At 33.4% G+C, this 14191-nt stretch overlaps 1 protein-coding gene across 1 annotated transcript; it reads left to right on the forward strand.

Moving 5' to 3' along the window:
- Positions 1 to 5840: 5840 nt before the first annotated feature.
- On the forward strand, positions 5841 to 7334 carry LOC106666961. Its single transcript, XM_024228671.1, has 5 exons — positions 5841 to 5987; positions 6110 to 6175; positions 6257 to 6482; positions 6560 to 6675; positions 6767 to 7334. Exons 1-5 carry the CDS (start codon positions 5917 to 5919, stop codon positions 7332 to 7334), a joined length of 1047 nt encoding a protein of 348 aa, XP_024084439.1. The 5' UTR covers positions 5841 to 5916.
- Positions 7335 to 14191: the final 6857 nt, after the last annotated feature.

A 14191-nucleotide genomic window follows, 5' to 3' on the forward strand; every position in this document is an offset into this window, starting at 1 on the left:
AGAACATATTTGCCAGAGTAAAAAAACTTTCTGCCGATGGTAGACCCGCGTATATTTGCACAAGGGTGTCGCTATGCTTTATATTGTGTATCGTAAAAGGAACTTTTAAGATATTTTCAATATTTTCAGCAAATAGGTCCGTGCGACACACGTATGAACGGAGCTCGTTGACAGACAGGTATTTCATCACGGCAAATTCATACCTACTGATTGTACTAAACAGACAAAAATCACATAAATTTGTAAATTCTATATAGACTTGTTACTTCAACAGAGAAAAACAAATGTTTACCTGATCGCTTTAGACTCAGCAACCTGTTTTCGCGACGTTTCTTTATCTCCGTTTTCTCCAATGCTTTAATTAATAAACGGTGGTCAATTAATACGATTTTTATAAATAATTTACATTGAGGAGACTTACTTGATTGAGTCTTTGGTGTGAACACGCTCAATACTGTTTTCAACGCAACCATTTGAGTTATCTTCATCTAATAACCTAGAATTTTAAAAAAATTAATTTAATTTAAGGCAAATCACGGTGTTTTTACACAGGTTTTATTCCAGTCTTCAAGCATTATTGACCGATAAAGAAACGCAATACTGAATGGAAATCTTTAACGCTAAATAAATATTGCTTACCCCTCAAGGAACTTAGAAATGTTGGCCCTCCTCTTAACTTCCTCTGTTGCGCCAAATTTGTAGCAAGACATTCTTCAGATTGTAGGTGAACTGTTCGTAGTACGATCAGAATTATATTAGGAGCGGGCAAGTCAGGGTGTCATTTTTACGTTACTATGCCACGCCCACTGCCCCTACCGCTCGACGAACAATATAACATTTAAAATCACACCCCACTTATACTATAATATTCACCCTTTCCAAAACTTTGTTCAAATAAACTTACAAGTAACAAAATATTTTCCCTTTCCTTTGATATAATTGTATATGTGACCAACTAATCACTGTTTTTGACATATTTGGAAAGCAAATGTTTCCTCATCATAATGTTTCCGTACATGTTAATCAAAAGTTTTCAGAATGTAAATAAATAATTTTGTTGTTATTTATTATTTATCAATTAAATGTATTAATTTATTTTGTGCGCCCAAGAGTAGACAAACCCAGGAGAGTGATCAATTACTGAACATTTTATGAAAAGTTCTTTGAAATATAATGGTGATTATGATATAAGTATAAACTTACAAATAACAAAATATTTTCGTTTTTCTTTGATATAATGTTATATCTGACCAACTAATCACTATTTTTGACACATTAGGAAGGCAAATATATGACTCATCATCATTATAATAACGTTTCCGTACATTTTCATCAAAAGTATGTTTTAGAAAGAATCGTAAAAATTAACGTAATTTAACCAAGTTTTTCAGAATGTAGTTAAATATTTTTGTTGTTATTTATGATATACCGATTAAATGTATTAATTTATTTTGTGTGCCCGCAAGAGTAGACAAACCCTGGAAAGTGATCATTTTATGAAAAGGGCTTTGAAATGAAATGATTATGGTATTACAATTGGTTTCGTTTTTTATTGCCTACTGACGTGAGAGTATTCATTAATGGCTATGAACATATTCTAAAAACTAATGTTATTTGAAGTGAAAGTTCGGTTAAATTGTTTTGAAATCGTGAAAAAAAAGGAATTCTATATTAATTATTATTTAAGAAAATGAGTTTATCACAATGGTGTATGTGCATTTTTTATTGCCTCAAGTTTATGGTATAAAATATAATGTTTAACGATCTACAATATTTTTGAATATTCTTCAAGAAATCAAAAATTGACTGACCGATGATTGAGTTTTAAGAGTGAGTCTTTAGAATCAAGATGGGATATATTGAATAACATACTGGAAAAAAACCGGACACTCGTATTTTGTTATCTATTTCAAACTTTATGTATTTTTATCGTCATACTAATTACTTCATACTTATATAAATGTAAGCCAAATTAATATAATATAATGTACTATATACAACGATCATTACATGTGTGAGGGTCACAGCGTAATTCATATATTGTGTATATTACTGATCATATATTAAAAAATGAGAAATTCTTGAGTTTAATTAAACTTATTTAATAATTCTAATCTTCGATACGCTGCTGCTCTGTTTTTTTTTTAAATTACGTCGTAGCAACATTTATATATATTCAAAATTTTAAATTTTAATTTCGACTTTTACATTTTTATACGAAGAAAATCTTACAATTTTAAACCATTTAATATGTACTTCATTTTCATTTTAAAGATATTTGGAATAGGTTTAAAAACATTGTATTAGGTTGAAATTGTAAAAAAAAAAGGATTTTTAAAAATACTACAAATTAGCACGTACATTTTTGAAGTCACTGGTCTTATTCTAAAACGACCTGAGTATTTCTATTATTGAATTTTATGAAAAAGCTGAAATATACAAATTTAAATTAAATAAAAGATGTAAGAAAAGGAAGATTTTTTTAAATAGACGGGGGAAGGTCATTTTGCTGGACGGATTAGAAAGGGGGTTCAATTACCGAGCCTCCCTCAGGGAATTTTCCGTCAGCCGTTCTCTTTTCTATTACGAGATACATCTATTTCAATTCGACTAAAACGTAACTAACTTTATACTAAAATTATCTTCACTTTATTTTTTAAAACCTATTTTTATATTTAAAAACTACTTATATTTAAGTTAGAAATGAAAACACAAATATAATATATTAATTTCTTTAATACGCAAGTCATTACAGTATAACTGCTACAAATTTTTTTTAATATAGGCAGAAACATTACCATTTATAATATTTTTATCCGTGCGTAATTTGCTGTAATATATGCGTACAGAAAAAACACATTACGAACAATCTCGATGAAAGTATGACCTTGAAGAAGAAGATAGCAACTAAATTTGCTTTTTTCTTTTTCAAGACCATATATTCATCCATAGTGTTCGTAAGTGAAAAAGTGATCGATACATCTAATACTGAAAACATATTATAACTGATAATGTTTCTGCCTACATAAAAGTACAATTATTATATCCTTGTAATAAAAGGGGTAAGTTAATGACGGTAAAGAGTTTATTACGTACTCACATGTATAATTTAAAATGTATGTAAGTTTTCAGGACTTATTGATAATAGTTTTCAACAAAATGCACCCTCATTTTTTTTAAATTAAAACGATTAAAACGGCAAAGTTTACCTTGCAAATGGAAACTGTCTGTAAGAGGATATATCCAGGTCAGTTCGGTCATTATAATTTTTGTCCGTCGAGTTCGATCGCCGACCACTGCTATTTAGACCGACGTCAAATTAATGTTAAAAAACTAAATAGTAAATAAAAATGTTAACTTAATAATAAAAATTGTTTTTAAATAAATTGTTTGATGCAATTATTTGTTCCTTATGAGAGAAATTTGGAAACATTTCTATGTCAATTTAGTAGAGAAATCAGTGAGCGACATTCTTTGTTCGAAAAAATCAACACATTTTTGAAACATTTTTTGCAAGCACGTACAGTTGTGTCGGTGGTCTTGACATTGCGGAGGTAGCCCTCCAGTGTAATAAATTAATAAACTTTTTGTTGGAGAATGTTTTGTTTCTTTACAAAGAAATATGAAGAAATATTTAAGTTCATGTTGTTGAAAAATCCATTTCAACTTAAATAGAACAACATTGGTTTGCACCTATTTTTTGAATGTAAAAATGTGTATAAATTTAATAATTATAAGTACCAAATAAAAGAGAAATTATAAATGAAGACACTTGAAAAAAATACCCATTAATTAAACGACAAATTTCTCTGCTGTGAAATAAAAAATATACAACTTTTTGTATAAAAATTGAATTTCACTCATTATATAAATAAATAAACCAGTGGATAAAAGTAATATTGAGGCAGGTTGTCCACACTGAACAGATGCAACCACACATTTGTTTCTTTTTCGAATAGATCGGTTCGATCAGAAGCTCAAGTTTGTGTACCAGTTGAATAAAACGCTGGCCTGATAATCCTCCGACGAGGGAGCATGTTACCGCTCTTTCTAATTCATACAACGCAAACTCGTTACCGTATTTCTTTCATGATTTATGCCACAAACATATTGCGTTGAGTCTCCGACCACTACTCTTGACCAATATAAAATTACATGTTGTTGTAAAACTAAATAACTCGATTTGATTATAACAGATTGCGCTATAATTTTATTTCCTATCTTACTTTATATTTTTTATTTAATAGTTCGGTGGAATTCGGTAGTACTGTAGAATAATCATTTGAATCTACAATCATTAAATTTACTAAGTAAATATTTTAAAAATAAATTGAAAAAATGACAAATACTAAGTAATCAATGAGAAGGAAAGTATCTGTGGAGCTGGAGATGACCTTAGTTAGCAAACCAAAAAATAAATAAAAAACATATTTAAAAAAGCAGAGCAAAGTTAATTTTTGGCGTAGTAGTATTATAAAAAAAAAGTTATAATAATTTAATTCCACAATTAAACGTTGCAACAGAAACAATATTAGTTCTTTATTAGACGTTTCGATTTTGTTTATTTTTTAAAATAACGAGATCCGGCCAACTCCTCGATGCCGACGGTGGTCCGTGGTGGCTTCGGGTTTTGGTCGGCCTTCGGTTAGAATAAGGGGTGTCTCAACGGCTTAGTAGAATCTTCAGAGAGCTTGTAGTATCAGAAGGTATCGATGTGGACCTCCTGGGAATACTATTCAAAAGAAATACTTGAGAGAGAACCGTTGGGTTTTGTTCTTTCTTGCGTGTGCACTAAAAAAAAATACGAAAATATGTTCGTCGTATGTATTTTGTTTCTTTGGGAGAAAGGTCAATGTAAATACATGTAATACTGGTTAGACACATTTTTGAAATAATTATTATATAACATGCAATTTTATTAAATGAAAAGTAATGAGGTCTGATCAACTGTCGAAAGTATTCTTGCAAACTATCTCATAAAATTGCTCAATAATTCCAACTAACCAGGGATTAACCTTCCCTTTCATTGGGAGTTCCATAAGACTTTAAATAAAGATAGATTAAAACAGCTTGAAAGCGTACATTTCCGTAAGCCTAAAAACATGCGGGTTTGGTCAGGTTTCATGCCGTTTTTAGCCTCATACAGTTAAAGATTATTAGATTATGCCATAAGTATATTAGAATTATATAACGGCCAATAAAAGAAAGGAATCACTGTCTTAGAAAGGGTCTCCTAAATTTTTAAAAAGGCGTGACCATGTAATTACAAAAAAAGTTTATACTTCATATATTTTTTATTTTAAACAAATATATTTTTAATATAGTAAAAAATAATAACTAATTTTTAATGCAACGATTTAGAGCGGTGTTCTTTACGCAAATCGCTAAAATAACGGGTTTTTCTCTCTCTACGGCAGTGAATTCTTTCTTCTAGTTTAAAAAGTATTCAGGGTACTCTCACTAAAAATATTTAATCATAATATTTTAGAAGGATAACAAATGTTTATATCGTTTATTTTACGATTGTTTTTGAAATTTGTTATATTCATACTGTAAATTTTTTAAAAGTGTAACTCAAAAAACTAAAGGGTAATTTATGTAACGTGCTGGATATAGGTAAAGATTATGTACAAAACCGAAAGGAATCCAAACAGGGAAAGCAAGCAATTTTGTTTCCAACATGTACATATAATATATTATCTGACCATTATATAAGTAAAATTTAAAAGCATATTAATTTTGCGTGGAATGTTGCTCGGGGTGGGGTGGGGGTAGTTGGAGGCTCCATGGTATATGGCGATAGGGGAGGGATTTGAGGGCGTGGCGTGGCCACATAAAACTGACCTTCCGGCATTCTGAGGTCTTAATATCCAGTTCGCACTCGAAGCTTCTGCAAACGTCAATCATTTCAAAATCATGGCCAGCTACATTTCCAATACAGCCGAAGAAATGAGAAGGAAGACCAACATTTCGAGATTCCTTGAGGGGTGAGTAACATTTTTACAAAATATTTTAGATTTTAACTAACTCGGATTTCTACTAGTCGTTGCTGTGGATAGTCGTGTCCTATATACACTATATACTTATTCGAGGTTAATTTGAATTTCAGACTCTTGGATGAAGATAGCAGCGATGTGTGCGGGGATAGCTATTCACACTACGCCGGCTCCGAAAAGTAAGTGTTGCTGCCACTAATGAAACACACCGGACTTAAATATATTAATAAGAAAATTTTTCTCTCTTTATTTATTTTTAGCGAACCCAGTAAGATAGATCGCGAGTTTTCACCACTCCACTATCTTCCGGAGAATGAGCTGAACGCTTATAAAGACTATCCTGGGCTTCTGGAAGCGAACAAGAAGAGTGTATTGAAAACACCGTTTTCAATACACAACATAGAGCACGACGATAAACTCGTACAGATTTACACCGGAATACCGGCGGCCAAGGGATTTTTCAATTTGGCCAACAGGTTTACCAAGGTATAAAGCATTCAGCATGTATTATTAATGCGTTTGTTGTTATTTCAAGATAATTTATTTATTTGTTTTTTTTTCAGAATGGCATCAAATACTACAGCGGCTGGGTCGTCGGCCAACTGACAATTAAGCAACAGCTGCTTATGACCTTAATGAAACTCAAGCTCGGCATGGACGACATCCACTTGTCACATAGGTATGTTAGAAAGAACCTATTTTTCTCTAGGGATACAATAATTTTTTATCACCGAAAGCAATGCACTGATTTATTTTGTTTCTAATTGCAGATTTAACTGTTCCTTGGAGACAGTGACAAACACTGTTTTTACTTGGCTGCTCGCTATCCATCAAAAATTGTTTTACGCAATTGTAAAAGATTTTGGTGGACAGAGGCCATTCACAGATCCCGTGTTGATGGATGCGGTAACTCTCCATATAAAAGGGCCAAGGAATCCTCACCTTCCTCATAAGACGCCGTTGGAACCCTACACGGCTCTAATCGTCGCCAGGACTGATGGAGTGGTTATGTACGCAGGCGACATATACCCTTGGACAAGTGACAAAGTGGATGTCATAGAGGAGAGTGATTTTTTCCAAAGTCTCCAGGAAGGAAACGTCATCTGTCTGGACAACGATGTGTCCGCCGTCCTGGATATTCCCGATGGCGTCTTCGTTCTGTCTTTTGACGTCGGATGTGGTGAACTGAACGACATTCGAAAAGACTTGGAAAGGCGGATGAGTGAATACCAGGCATTCCGATGTATACCCCCCGAACTGGAAGGGTATGCCAATGTAGTCTGGCAAGTTATAGTCGCTCTCACCAACTACAGTAAATTTAAAGCGTTTATGGCTTGAGGTACGTTTATTTCTTACAGTACAATCGACTATCTATGTTTATGTACATTCCCAATTACCTTTCATTTAAATGATCTACAGGTTCAAGTTGCAAAGAGAGACATGCCGAAATACGGTGAATAAAATTGACCAAGTCACCTTCCTGACTCTTCGAAACTGCCGTTAGCAACATGGAACGACGACCATCGATTGGGTACGTATCACACTATTAACAAATTTAAAGTAATACGAATATGCTTATTAATGTGCTTTTACTTATGAATTTCAGCAATTGATGAAGATCGTTATATGCATTGACATGCCGAAATACGGTGAAAGAAATGACGGAGAAGATAGTTCAAGATTGAATATTGTGACGAGAAGGAGACCGTTTAAAATTGGAGTTTTTCATTCAAGCGAAGAAGGAAGAGCAAGACCCTTCATTTAATAACTTATATTTGTAATGTATCTCATGTAATAAGAACAGTTTCTTAATCCAAGTTGGGTTTTTTCTTATGTGTAAATATTCAAGGACACCCCATTAATTTTAAAGCAAGATTGGCTTATGTGAAAAAGTCAGGAATACAATTAAATATAAATTAAAATGAGATTTTGACTTATACCTTAAATGTTACCTTATACCAAAAGAAACCATTTAAAATAATTGGACTTGTTGGGTTCGAATTTAGCCCTAATTTTTGTGGTTTGATCAAATTCTATAAAACACCGGAAAAACATTTAGTAATAGATTAAAATTTAACTATCCATTTATTACCTAGTTTGGCTCTTATAACTCGTATTAGCTCCTCAGGACTCGCGGAGGACTTAGGTTTCCTTAGCAACGAGTATATATACGACAGGATTCGTCTTATGAAACTCGTAATTTTGAGAAAGGCTTTTTCCTCATTTATTCAATAAGTTTTCCAATACGGATTATGTGGTCGAGTGTCGGATAAAAAATTCTTCGAACCAGAAATGATCTTTAAAGAGAAAAGGGCAGAATTTCTGGAATGGTACGAAAAGCAAGTCGGAGTTATATACAATATGAAGGGAGAGGTGGAAAAATATTGCAAGCAAGATTTTTCGATACTGACAAATTCTTGTTACATTTAGGGAAATGTTTTTAAACCTTTGAAACGTAGACCCTTTTCGCGAGCCTATCACCTTCGGCTTGCAATCTTTTAAGAGAAATTTCTTTAAACCTGTTTCAATAAGCGTAATACCTCGCGGTGGATATAGAAAAACATGTGTATAATCATGTGCAGGCATGGAATGGTTGATTTATGAAGAAATGAAAAGAGGCAATAACCTTTTACATGCTGGAAATGGTAAAGAATTTAAAATAGGGGCATATGAGGTTGACAGATTTAGTAAAACAACTAACACATTTTTTGAATTTAATGGGTGCTTTTATCACGGATGCACAATATGTTTTCCGCACACCAGAGTACAACCGGTACAAGGAGTCGTAAAAGATACAATTAATGCTTGTTACAAAAGAACAGCTAACAAAAGAAATTATATAAAACGTAGAGGATACACTTTTGTTCAGATCTGGGAATGCGAATTCAAATATTTAAAAAAAAACATCAGAATTTAAATCAAAACAGCATATCATTTCAAAACACCCTGCACTGAACTCGATCCCTTTAAAGCCTCGCGATAATTTTGACGGAGGGCGGACTGAAAACGCTGCATTATACTATAAAATTAAGGAATCTGATGGTGAAAAAATTTTATATCTTGATGTATGTTCATTATATCCGTGGGTAAATAAATATGGAAAGTATCCGATATCTCACCCGAAAATTTATCTAGGCCACGATACTTTGATAAATATTTTAGGAGACGTAATTTCCACAAAATGTAACGGATCGTCCGACCTTTTTCATCCAGACCTGCCTCTTAAAATGTGTAAAACGAGTGACTAAATATACTACACAGAGGGATGTGAGCACAGCGCAGAAGACAGCGTTTTTAGGAACGTGGGTTATCGATGAAATAAAGAAAGCCGCGCAGGTGGGTTACCAAGTGACTGAAATTTACGAAATTTGGAAATATGCAGTGACACAATACGATCCTGTTTCCCGAAAAGGAGGATTGTTTGCACAATAAATAAATCAAGTTATAAAAATTAAATTATCCTCGATATCGACCAAATAGAAAACAATCCGGCCAGACGGTCGATATCAAAACTAGCAACGAATTCGTTTTGAGGTAAACTCGGGCAAAGAGAAAATTTGGCGAAAACATCAATTTCGATGTTTGGAGAAAAAATATTCACGATGTATTCCCACAAAAGAAAAGTCAGTTTTGGTTCCTGCACAGTGCCTTACAGATTCAAGAGGCGCAGAATTAATTAATATACCATTTTTATTATAATTAATAATTTGTATTAAATGTTGAGAAGTGAAGAAGATTATTTATAAGTTTATACATTTCAAATAAAATTGTTTGAAATAAAAGGTATTAAGAGTTTTTCAATTTTATTATTTATTGTATAACTACTATAGAGAGAAACAAACTTGATGTCGGAATAAAGGCTTGTTAACAAATCGTTTTTTTTTTATTATTTTATATAATACATTATTTTCAACTTAAAAATAAAAGAATATCCTTTACATTGTAAATATATTTAATCTAAACATAAATCATCCAGAATAACTATCATAAACAAATTTAATCCTGAAATAATTCGCATCCATTCTCCGAAGTGTGGACACGAACATTTATGTTCAACGCATTTCAATTTATTCAATTTTGATTTAATAAGGCGGTTGATAGCCTCCGCCTTGTGTTTTTTAATTTTCTGGAAAAAAAATAACATGTTTGATTATTTAAATTATTATCGAAATAACATTTTCGTAAAATAACATACTTTGTCTACACTTTTCTTAACGCTATTTTTAGCGGTTTTTTTTCTTTAGATCGGCGTATCCTTTCCATATAGATTTTCCTATTTTCCTTTACCTATGTTATGTGTTTGTTCAATTTCTTTGATTTTTTCTGCATCAAATTTAATAGCTTCTTCAAAATTCTAAAAATATTTTAATCATTATATAATTTTATAGCGAACAGTAATAAATTACTCTAAGACTTACACCACCGTACGAGAATTTGTGCAAATTTTCCGAAAAATTTTCGTTTATAATGTGTTCCTAAAAATAAAACGCAAGAATACTGAAAGCGAATATTTCTAATAAAATATTTAAAATGACGAGATTTTTTTACTTCTTTTGGAGTTGTTATTTTCTCCGGTGATCTAACGCATTTATTTGTCTCTTCCAAAGGGATCTCTTCCTTTAAAATGAGATAATTCTTGTAATGATAATACAAAAAAAAAAATATATATATATAGTCAGAGAAACATGCGAACAATACTATATGTACGAAGAAAAAATATGAATGATATACAAAAGCATTGTTACGAAAAACAACATGAAACCGGATTTATAACTTATTATTCGCAATATATATAAATACATTCTAAAACTAAGGAAATATCAAAAGTCTAAAAAACTTAGCAAAAGTATGTTTTTCTACTGGTTTTTCAAGTTATTTGAATTTCCGCGAGAAAAATATCCGCGGGGCACTTCCTTGGGGAGACCACCCGTCCCGATGATTTAAATTATGGCGGGAAAACAAGGGCCAATCAGAACACAGATATTTAAAATTACGAGGGACCTCGTGGTATCCAACGAAATAAGCTTGGGACTCTTCGAAGGGAGTGGTGGAGGGGCTGCTGGTGGCATCCCCTATACTATTCACGTTTAAAGCAAATAGATTATAAGCGAATTTAGTTATAAATAGATGGATTTATAAAATAATACATGCGTGCATATCTAGTAATCTCGTCTGAAATTATTATATTAATCCATATATGTTTTCAGTATTCATAATTAGTAGTATGTAGGACACTTGGGGCAGACAAACATTACCCCCTCCACTTTCCCGGTTCATGGTGTTTGATGAGCTGGACTTTGACCCTTTAATCTTCCTTGCCCCCCCCCGCAGATGGTCGTCGGGTCTGAAGGGCCAGACAAACATTACCCATTCCACTTTCCCAGTCATGGCGTTTGGTGAGCTGGGCTTTGCCCCCGCTATCTTCCTTGGAGTTGCCATCCCCCCCGCCGATGGCCGTCGGGTCTGATGGGGCCTACATTTAAAATTCGCTAAGGTGGTTTGACGAGGGTTATTTTCACCCTTATTTTTTACATTGTGACATCACCACGCCGGTAACCTTCCTGCCCGCTAATCTTCCTTGCCCCCCCCGCCGATGGCCGTCGGGTCTGATGGGGCCTACTTTTAAAATTTGCTAAGGTGACGAGGGTTGTTTTCACCCTTATTTTTTACATTGTGACGTCACTTTTTTAAAAATACTTTGCGGTTTGACGAGGGTTATCTTCACCCTTATTTTTTCATTGTGACGTCACCACGCCGGTAATCTGACCGCTCTTGCATATTCGTGCATGCCTCGCCCAATCTTGAAACTTGACGAACATGTTTGTGCATGTCTCTTTCGTTACCCCCTTCATCAGTCGCCGAAATTTAGAGTATTGCATTCATTTTAAATTCATTTTCTCCTCCTCTTTTTTCAAACCGGGTTGGAACGGTCTTCGCCAGAGTTAAAAAATGAATTTAAAATGAATGCAGACTTCCAGTCAAATTACCCTCTCATAATAATGATAATTTTAAAAATATAGAAATCCTTCTAAATAAATTAATCCAAAAACTTTCAAACAATTAAAATAGCCCTCTCATAATAAGTAATGTGAAACAAAAACATAACGAAATACTTCTAAATAAATAAATTAATCCAATAAACGTTCAATCAAATAAAATAACCAATATCATAATAAATAATGAGAAACAAAAACATATAACGCAATATACTTTCAGACAAATAAAATAACCCTCTCATAATAAAATAATGAGAAACAAAAACATAACGACATACTTCTAAATAAATGAACGCAATCCCGCGTTAAATAAAAATCTAATTGTCTAGCCGACCTATTTTGGCATGTCCATAAGGTAAGGAGTTATAGTCCTCACACCTAACTCTTTTCATGAAATTTATTCTGTACAGTTTATTTTCCTGCATTGATACAACATTATGCTGTTGTGTAATTTTAATGTTTTTACTTTTTAAAAATGTTTTATGCTGAGACTCTTCGTCCGTCAAAATCATATTTCTAATTACATCAAAATTTACTAGTTGCAGATTTTCCCAATTTAATTTAATTCCCTTTATTTTGCAGACATTTACTATTTTGTTCAATTTTGTGCTTTTAATGGAGTAACCATAATTTTTTGGACCGCCTGAAGCAAATTCGGTGATAAAACTCTCTTCACCGTACTCTTGGAGCTCGTTCCTAAGATCCCCTAAATAATTCCCCACTTGTGGTTCATATTCTGTAGATCGAGGTCTCTTTATATATATCATCGAGTCAGTATCATAGTACAAGACTCTCTCACCTAATTTTTCCAGGTAGTTGTACAGTATTAGGCGGGCTTGAGTGGTAGTATAAGCAGCAATTGCTACATTCACAATTGGCGATGGCACTATAGTATCTTCCTTATTCTCCCAGTTGATACATATGACATTATCATTGATTTCCTGAATATAATTCACAATGTAGTTGGAATTTTTAAGTATTTCGTATAACTGAGAGGGGTCTTCGATTAAAGTTGTCTTTGTAAAATTGTCTCGTTGGCCGAATTTGCCCCAAAAGGAGTTAAGCATCAACTTTGCTAAAGAGCGTAGTCCCTGATTACTTTTTATGGTGGATTTATTTAACATAATACCTTCAACCATGTAATACGACTGAATGTAGCTTTTCATGCTTATCTCATCCGTTACGGTACTAGGGTAACCTGAAGCTTCTTGTTTTATTTTAAGAAAGTGATTTATAAATTTAGAAAATAACCCGTCTTCTTTTTTCTCTTTGGAGTACTGTACTGTCTTATAATTCCAAATTTCATAAATTTTCGTGATCTTATACCCCAATCTGACTGCTTTTCGTAATTCGTCTGCAACCCATGTGCCATTCAAGCACCTTTGTTGTTCACTATGGGTGCAGGGATTTGAAGAAAGCACATCAGCACACCCGTTGCATAAAACAAAGAGCAGTTTGCCATGTTTTTTAATAGGATGATAAAGATCATTAGGTGGTAAGACTGTACATTTTACGAAACCCTCAATGCTATTTAAATCGTATTGCGTTTCAGTAATTTTTAGACAATCTTCTTCGCCTACACAGAGTGTTGGATGGACGATTGGGAATTTTCCGTATTTACTAGCATAAGGATAGAGGGAGCAGACATCAACATAATGAATTTCTTTATCGTCTGTCGTTTTATAATGAAGCCGTGTATTCCCCGTCCGACCACCGTAAAATGCGTCCCTAGGGAGTAGGGGTTAAATTGTTATTAAATATAGTGAACATTCAGAGTTCGTGAAATTCACACACCCATATGTGGACAATATTGAAGCCCATACTTTTTAAATAATTCAGCCGTTTAGGGTATCATTATATCTGGTATTCATTGTTTCAGTAGATGCCTTAAATAAGGGTTCATCTCTTCTGTAAGGATAGCACGGTGGATGACCATGACAAAAACACGTACAGAATTCAAAAACGGTATTAGTTTCTTTATTATACCCATCAACTTTAAATTCCGTAAAGGGGATACCGACTTCCCTTCCCCTCTCCCGGCATGGTGAATTTTAATTTTTCGTTTATTTACTTCCCTTAGTAACCATACAGAGAAAGGTTGCTCGATGTGATCCACATAATAGAGGGCTACCCCTCTCCTTCTCCCACCTAACCCTCACACCTCTTGCCACCCCCCCCCCCCCCGCCGCACCAACAACT

The sequence above is a fragment of the Cimex lectularius genome, unplaced genomic scaffold (genome assembly GCF_000648675.2).
Source record: "Cimex lectularius strain Harlan isolate CLEC.00 unplaced genomic scaffold, Clec_2.1 scaffold226, whole genome shotgun sequence".
NCBI classification, from domain to species: domain Eukaryota; kingdom Metazoa; phylum Arthropoda; class Insecta; order Hemiptera; family Cimicidae; genus Cimex; species Cimex lectularius.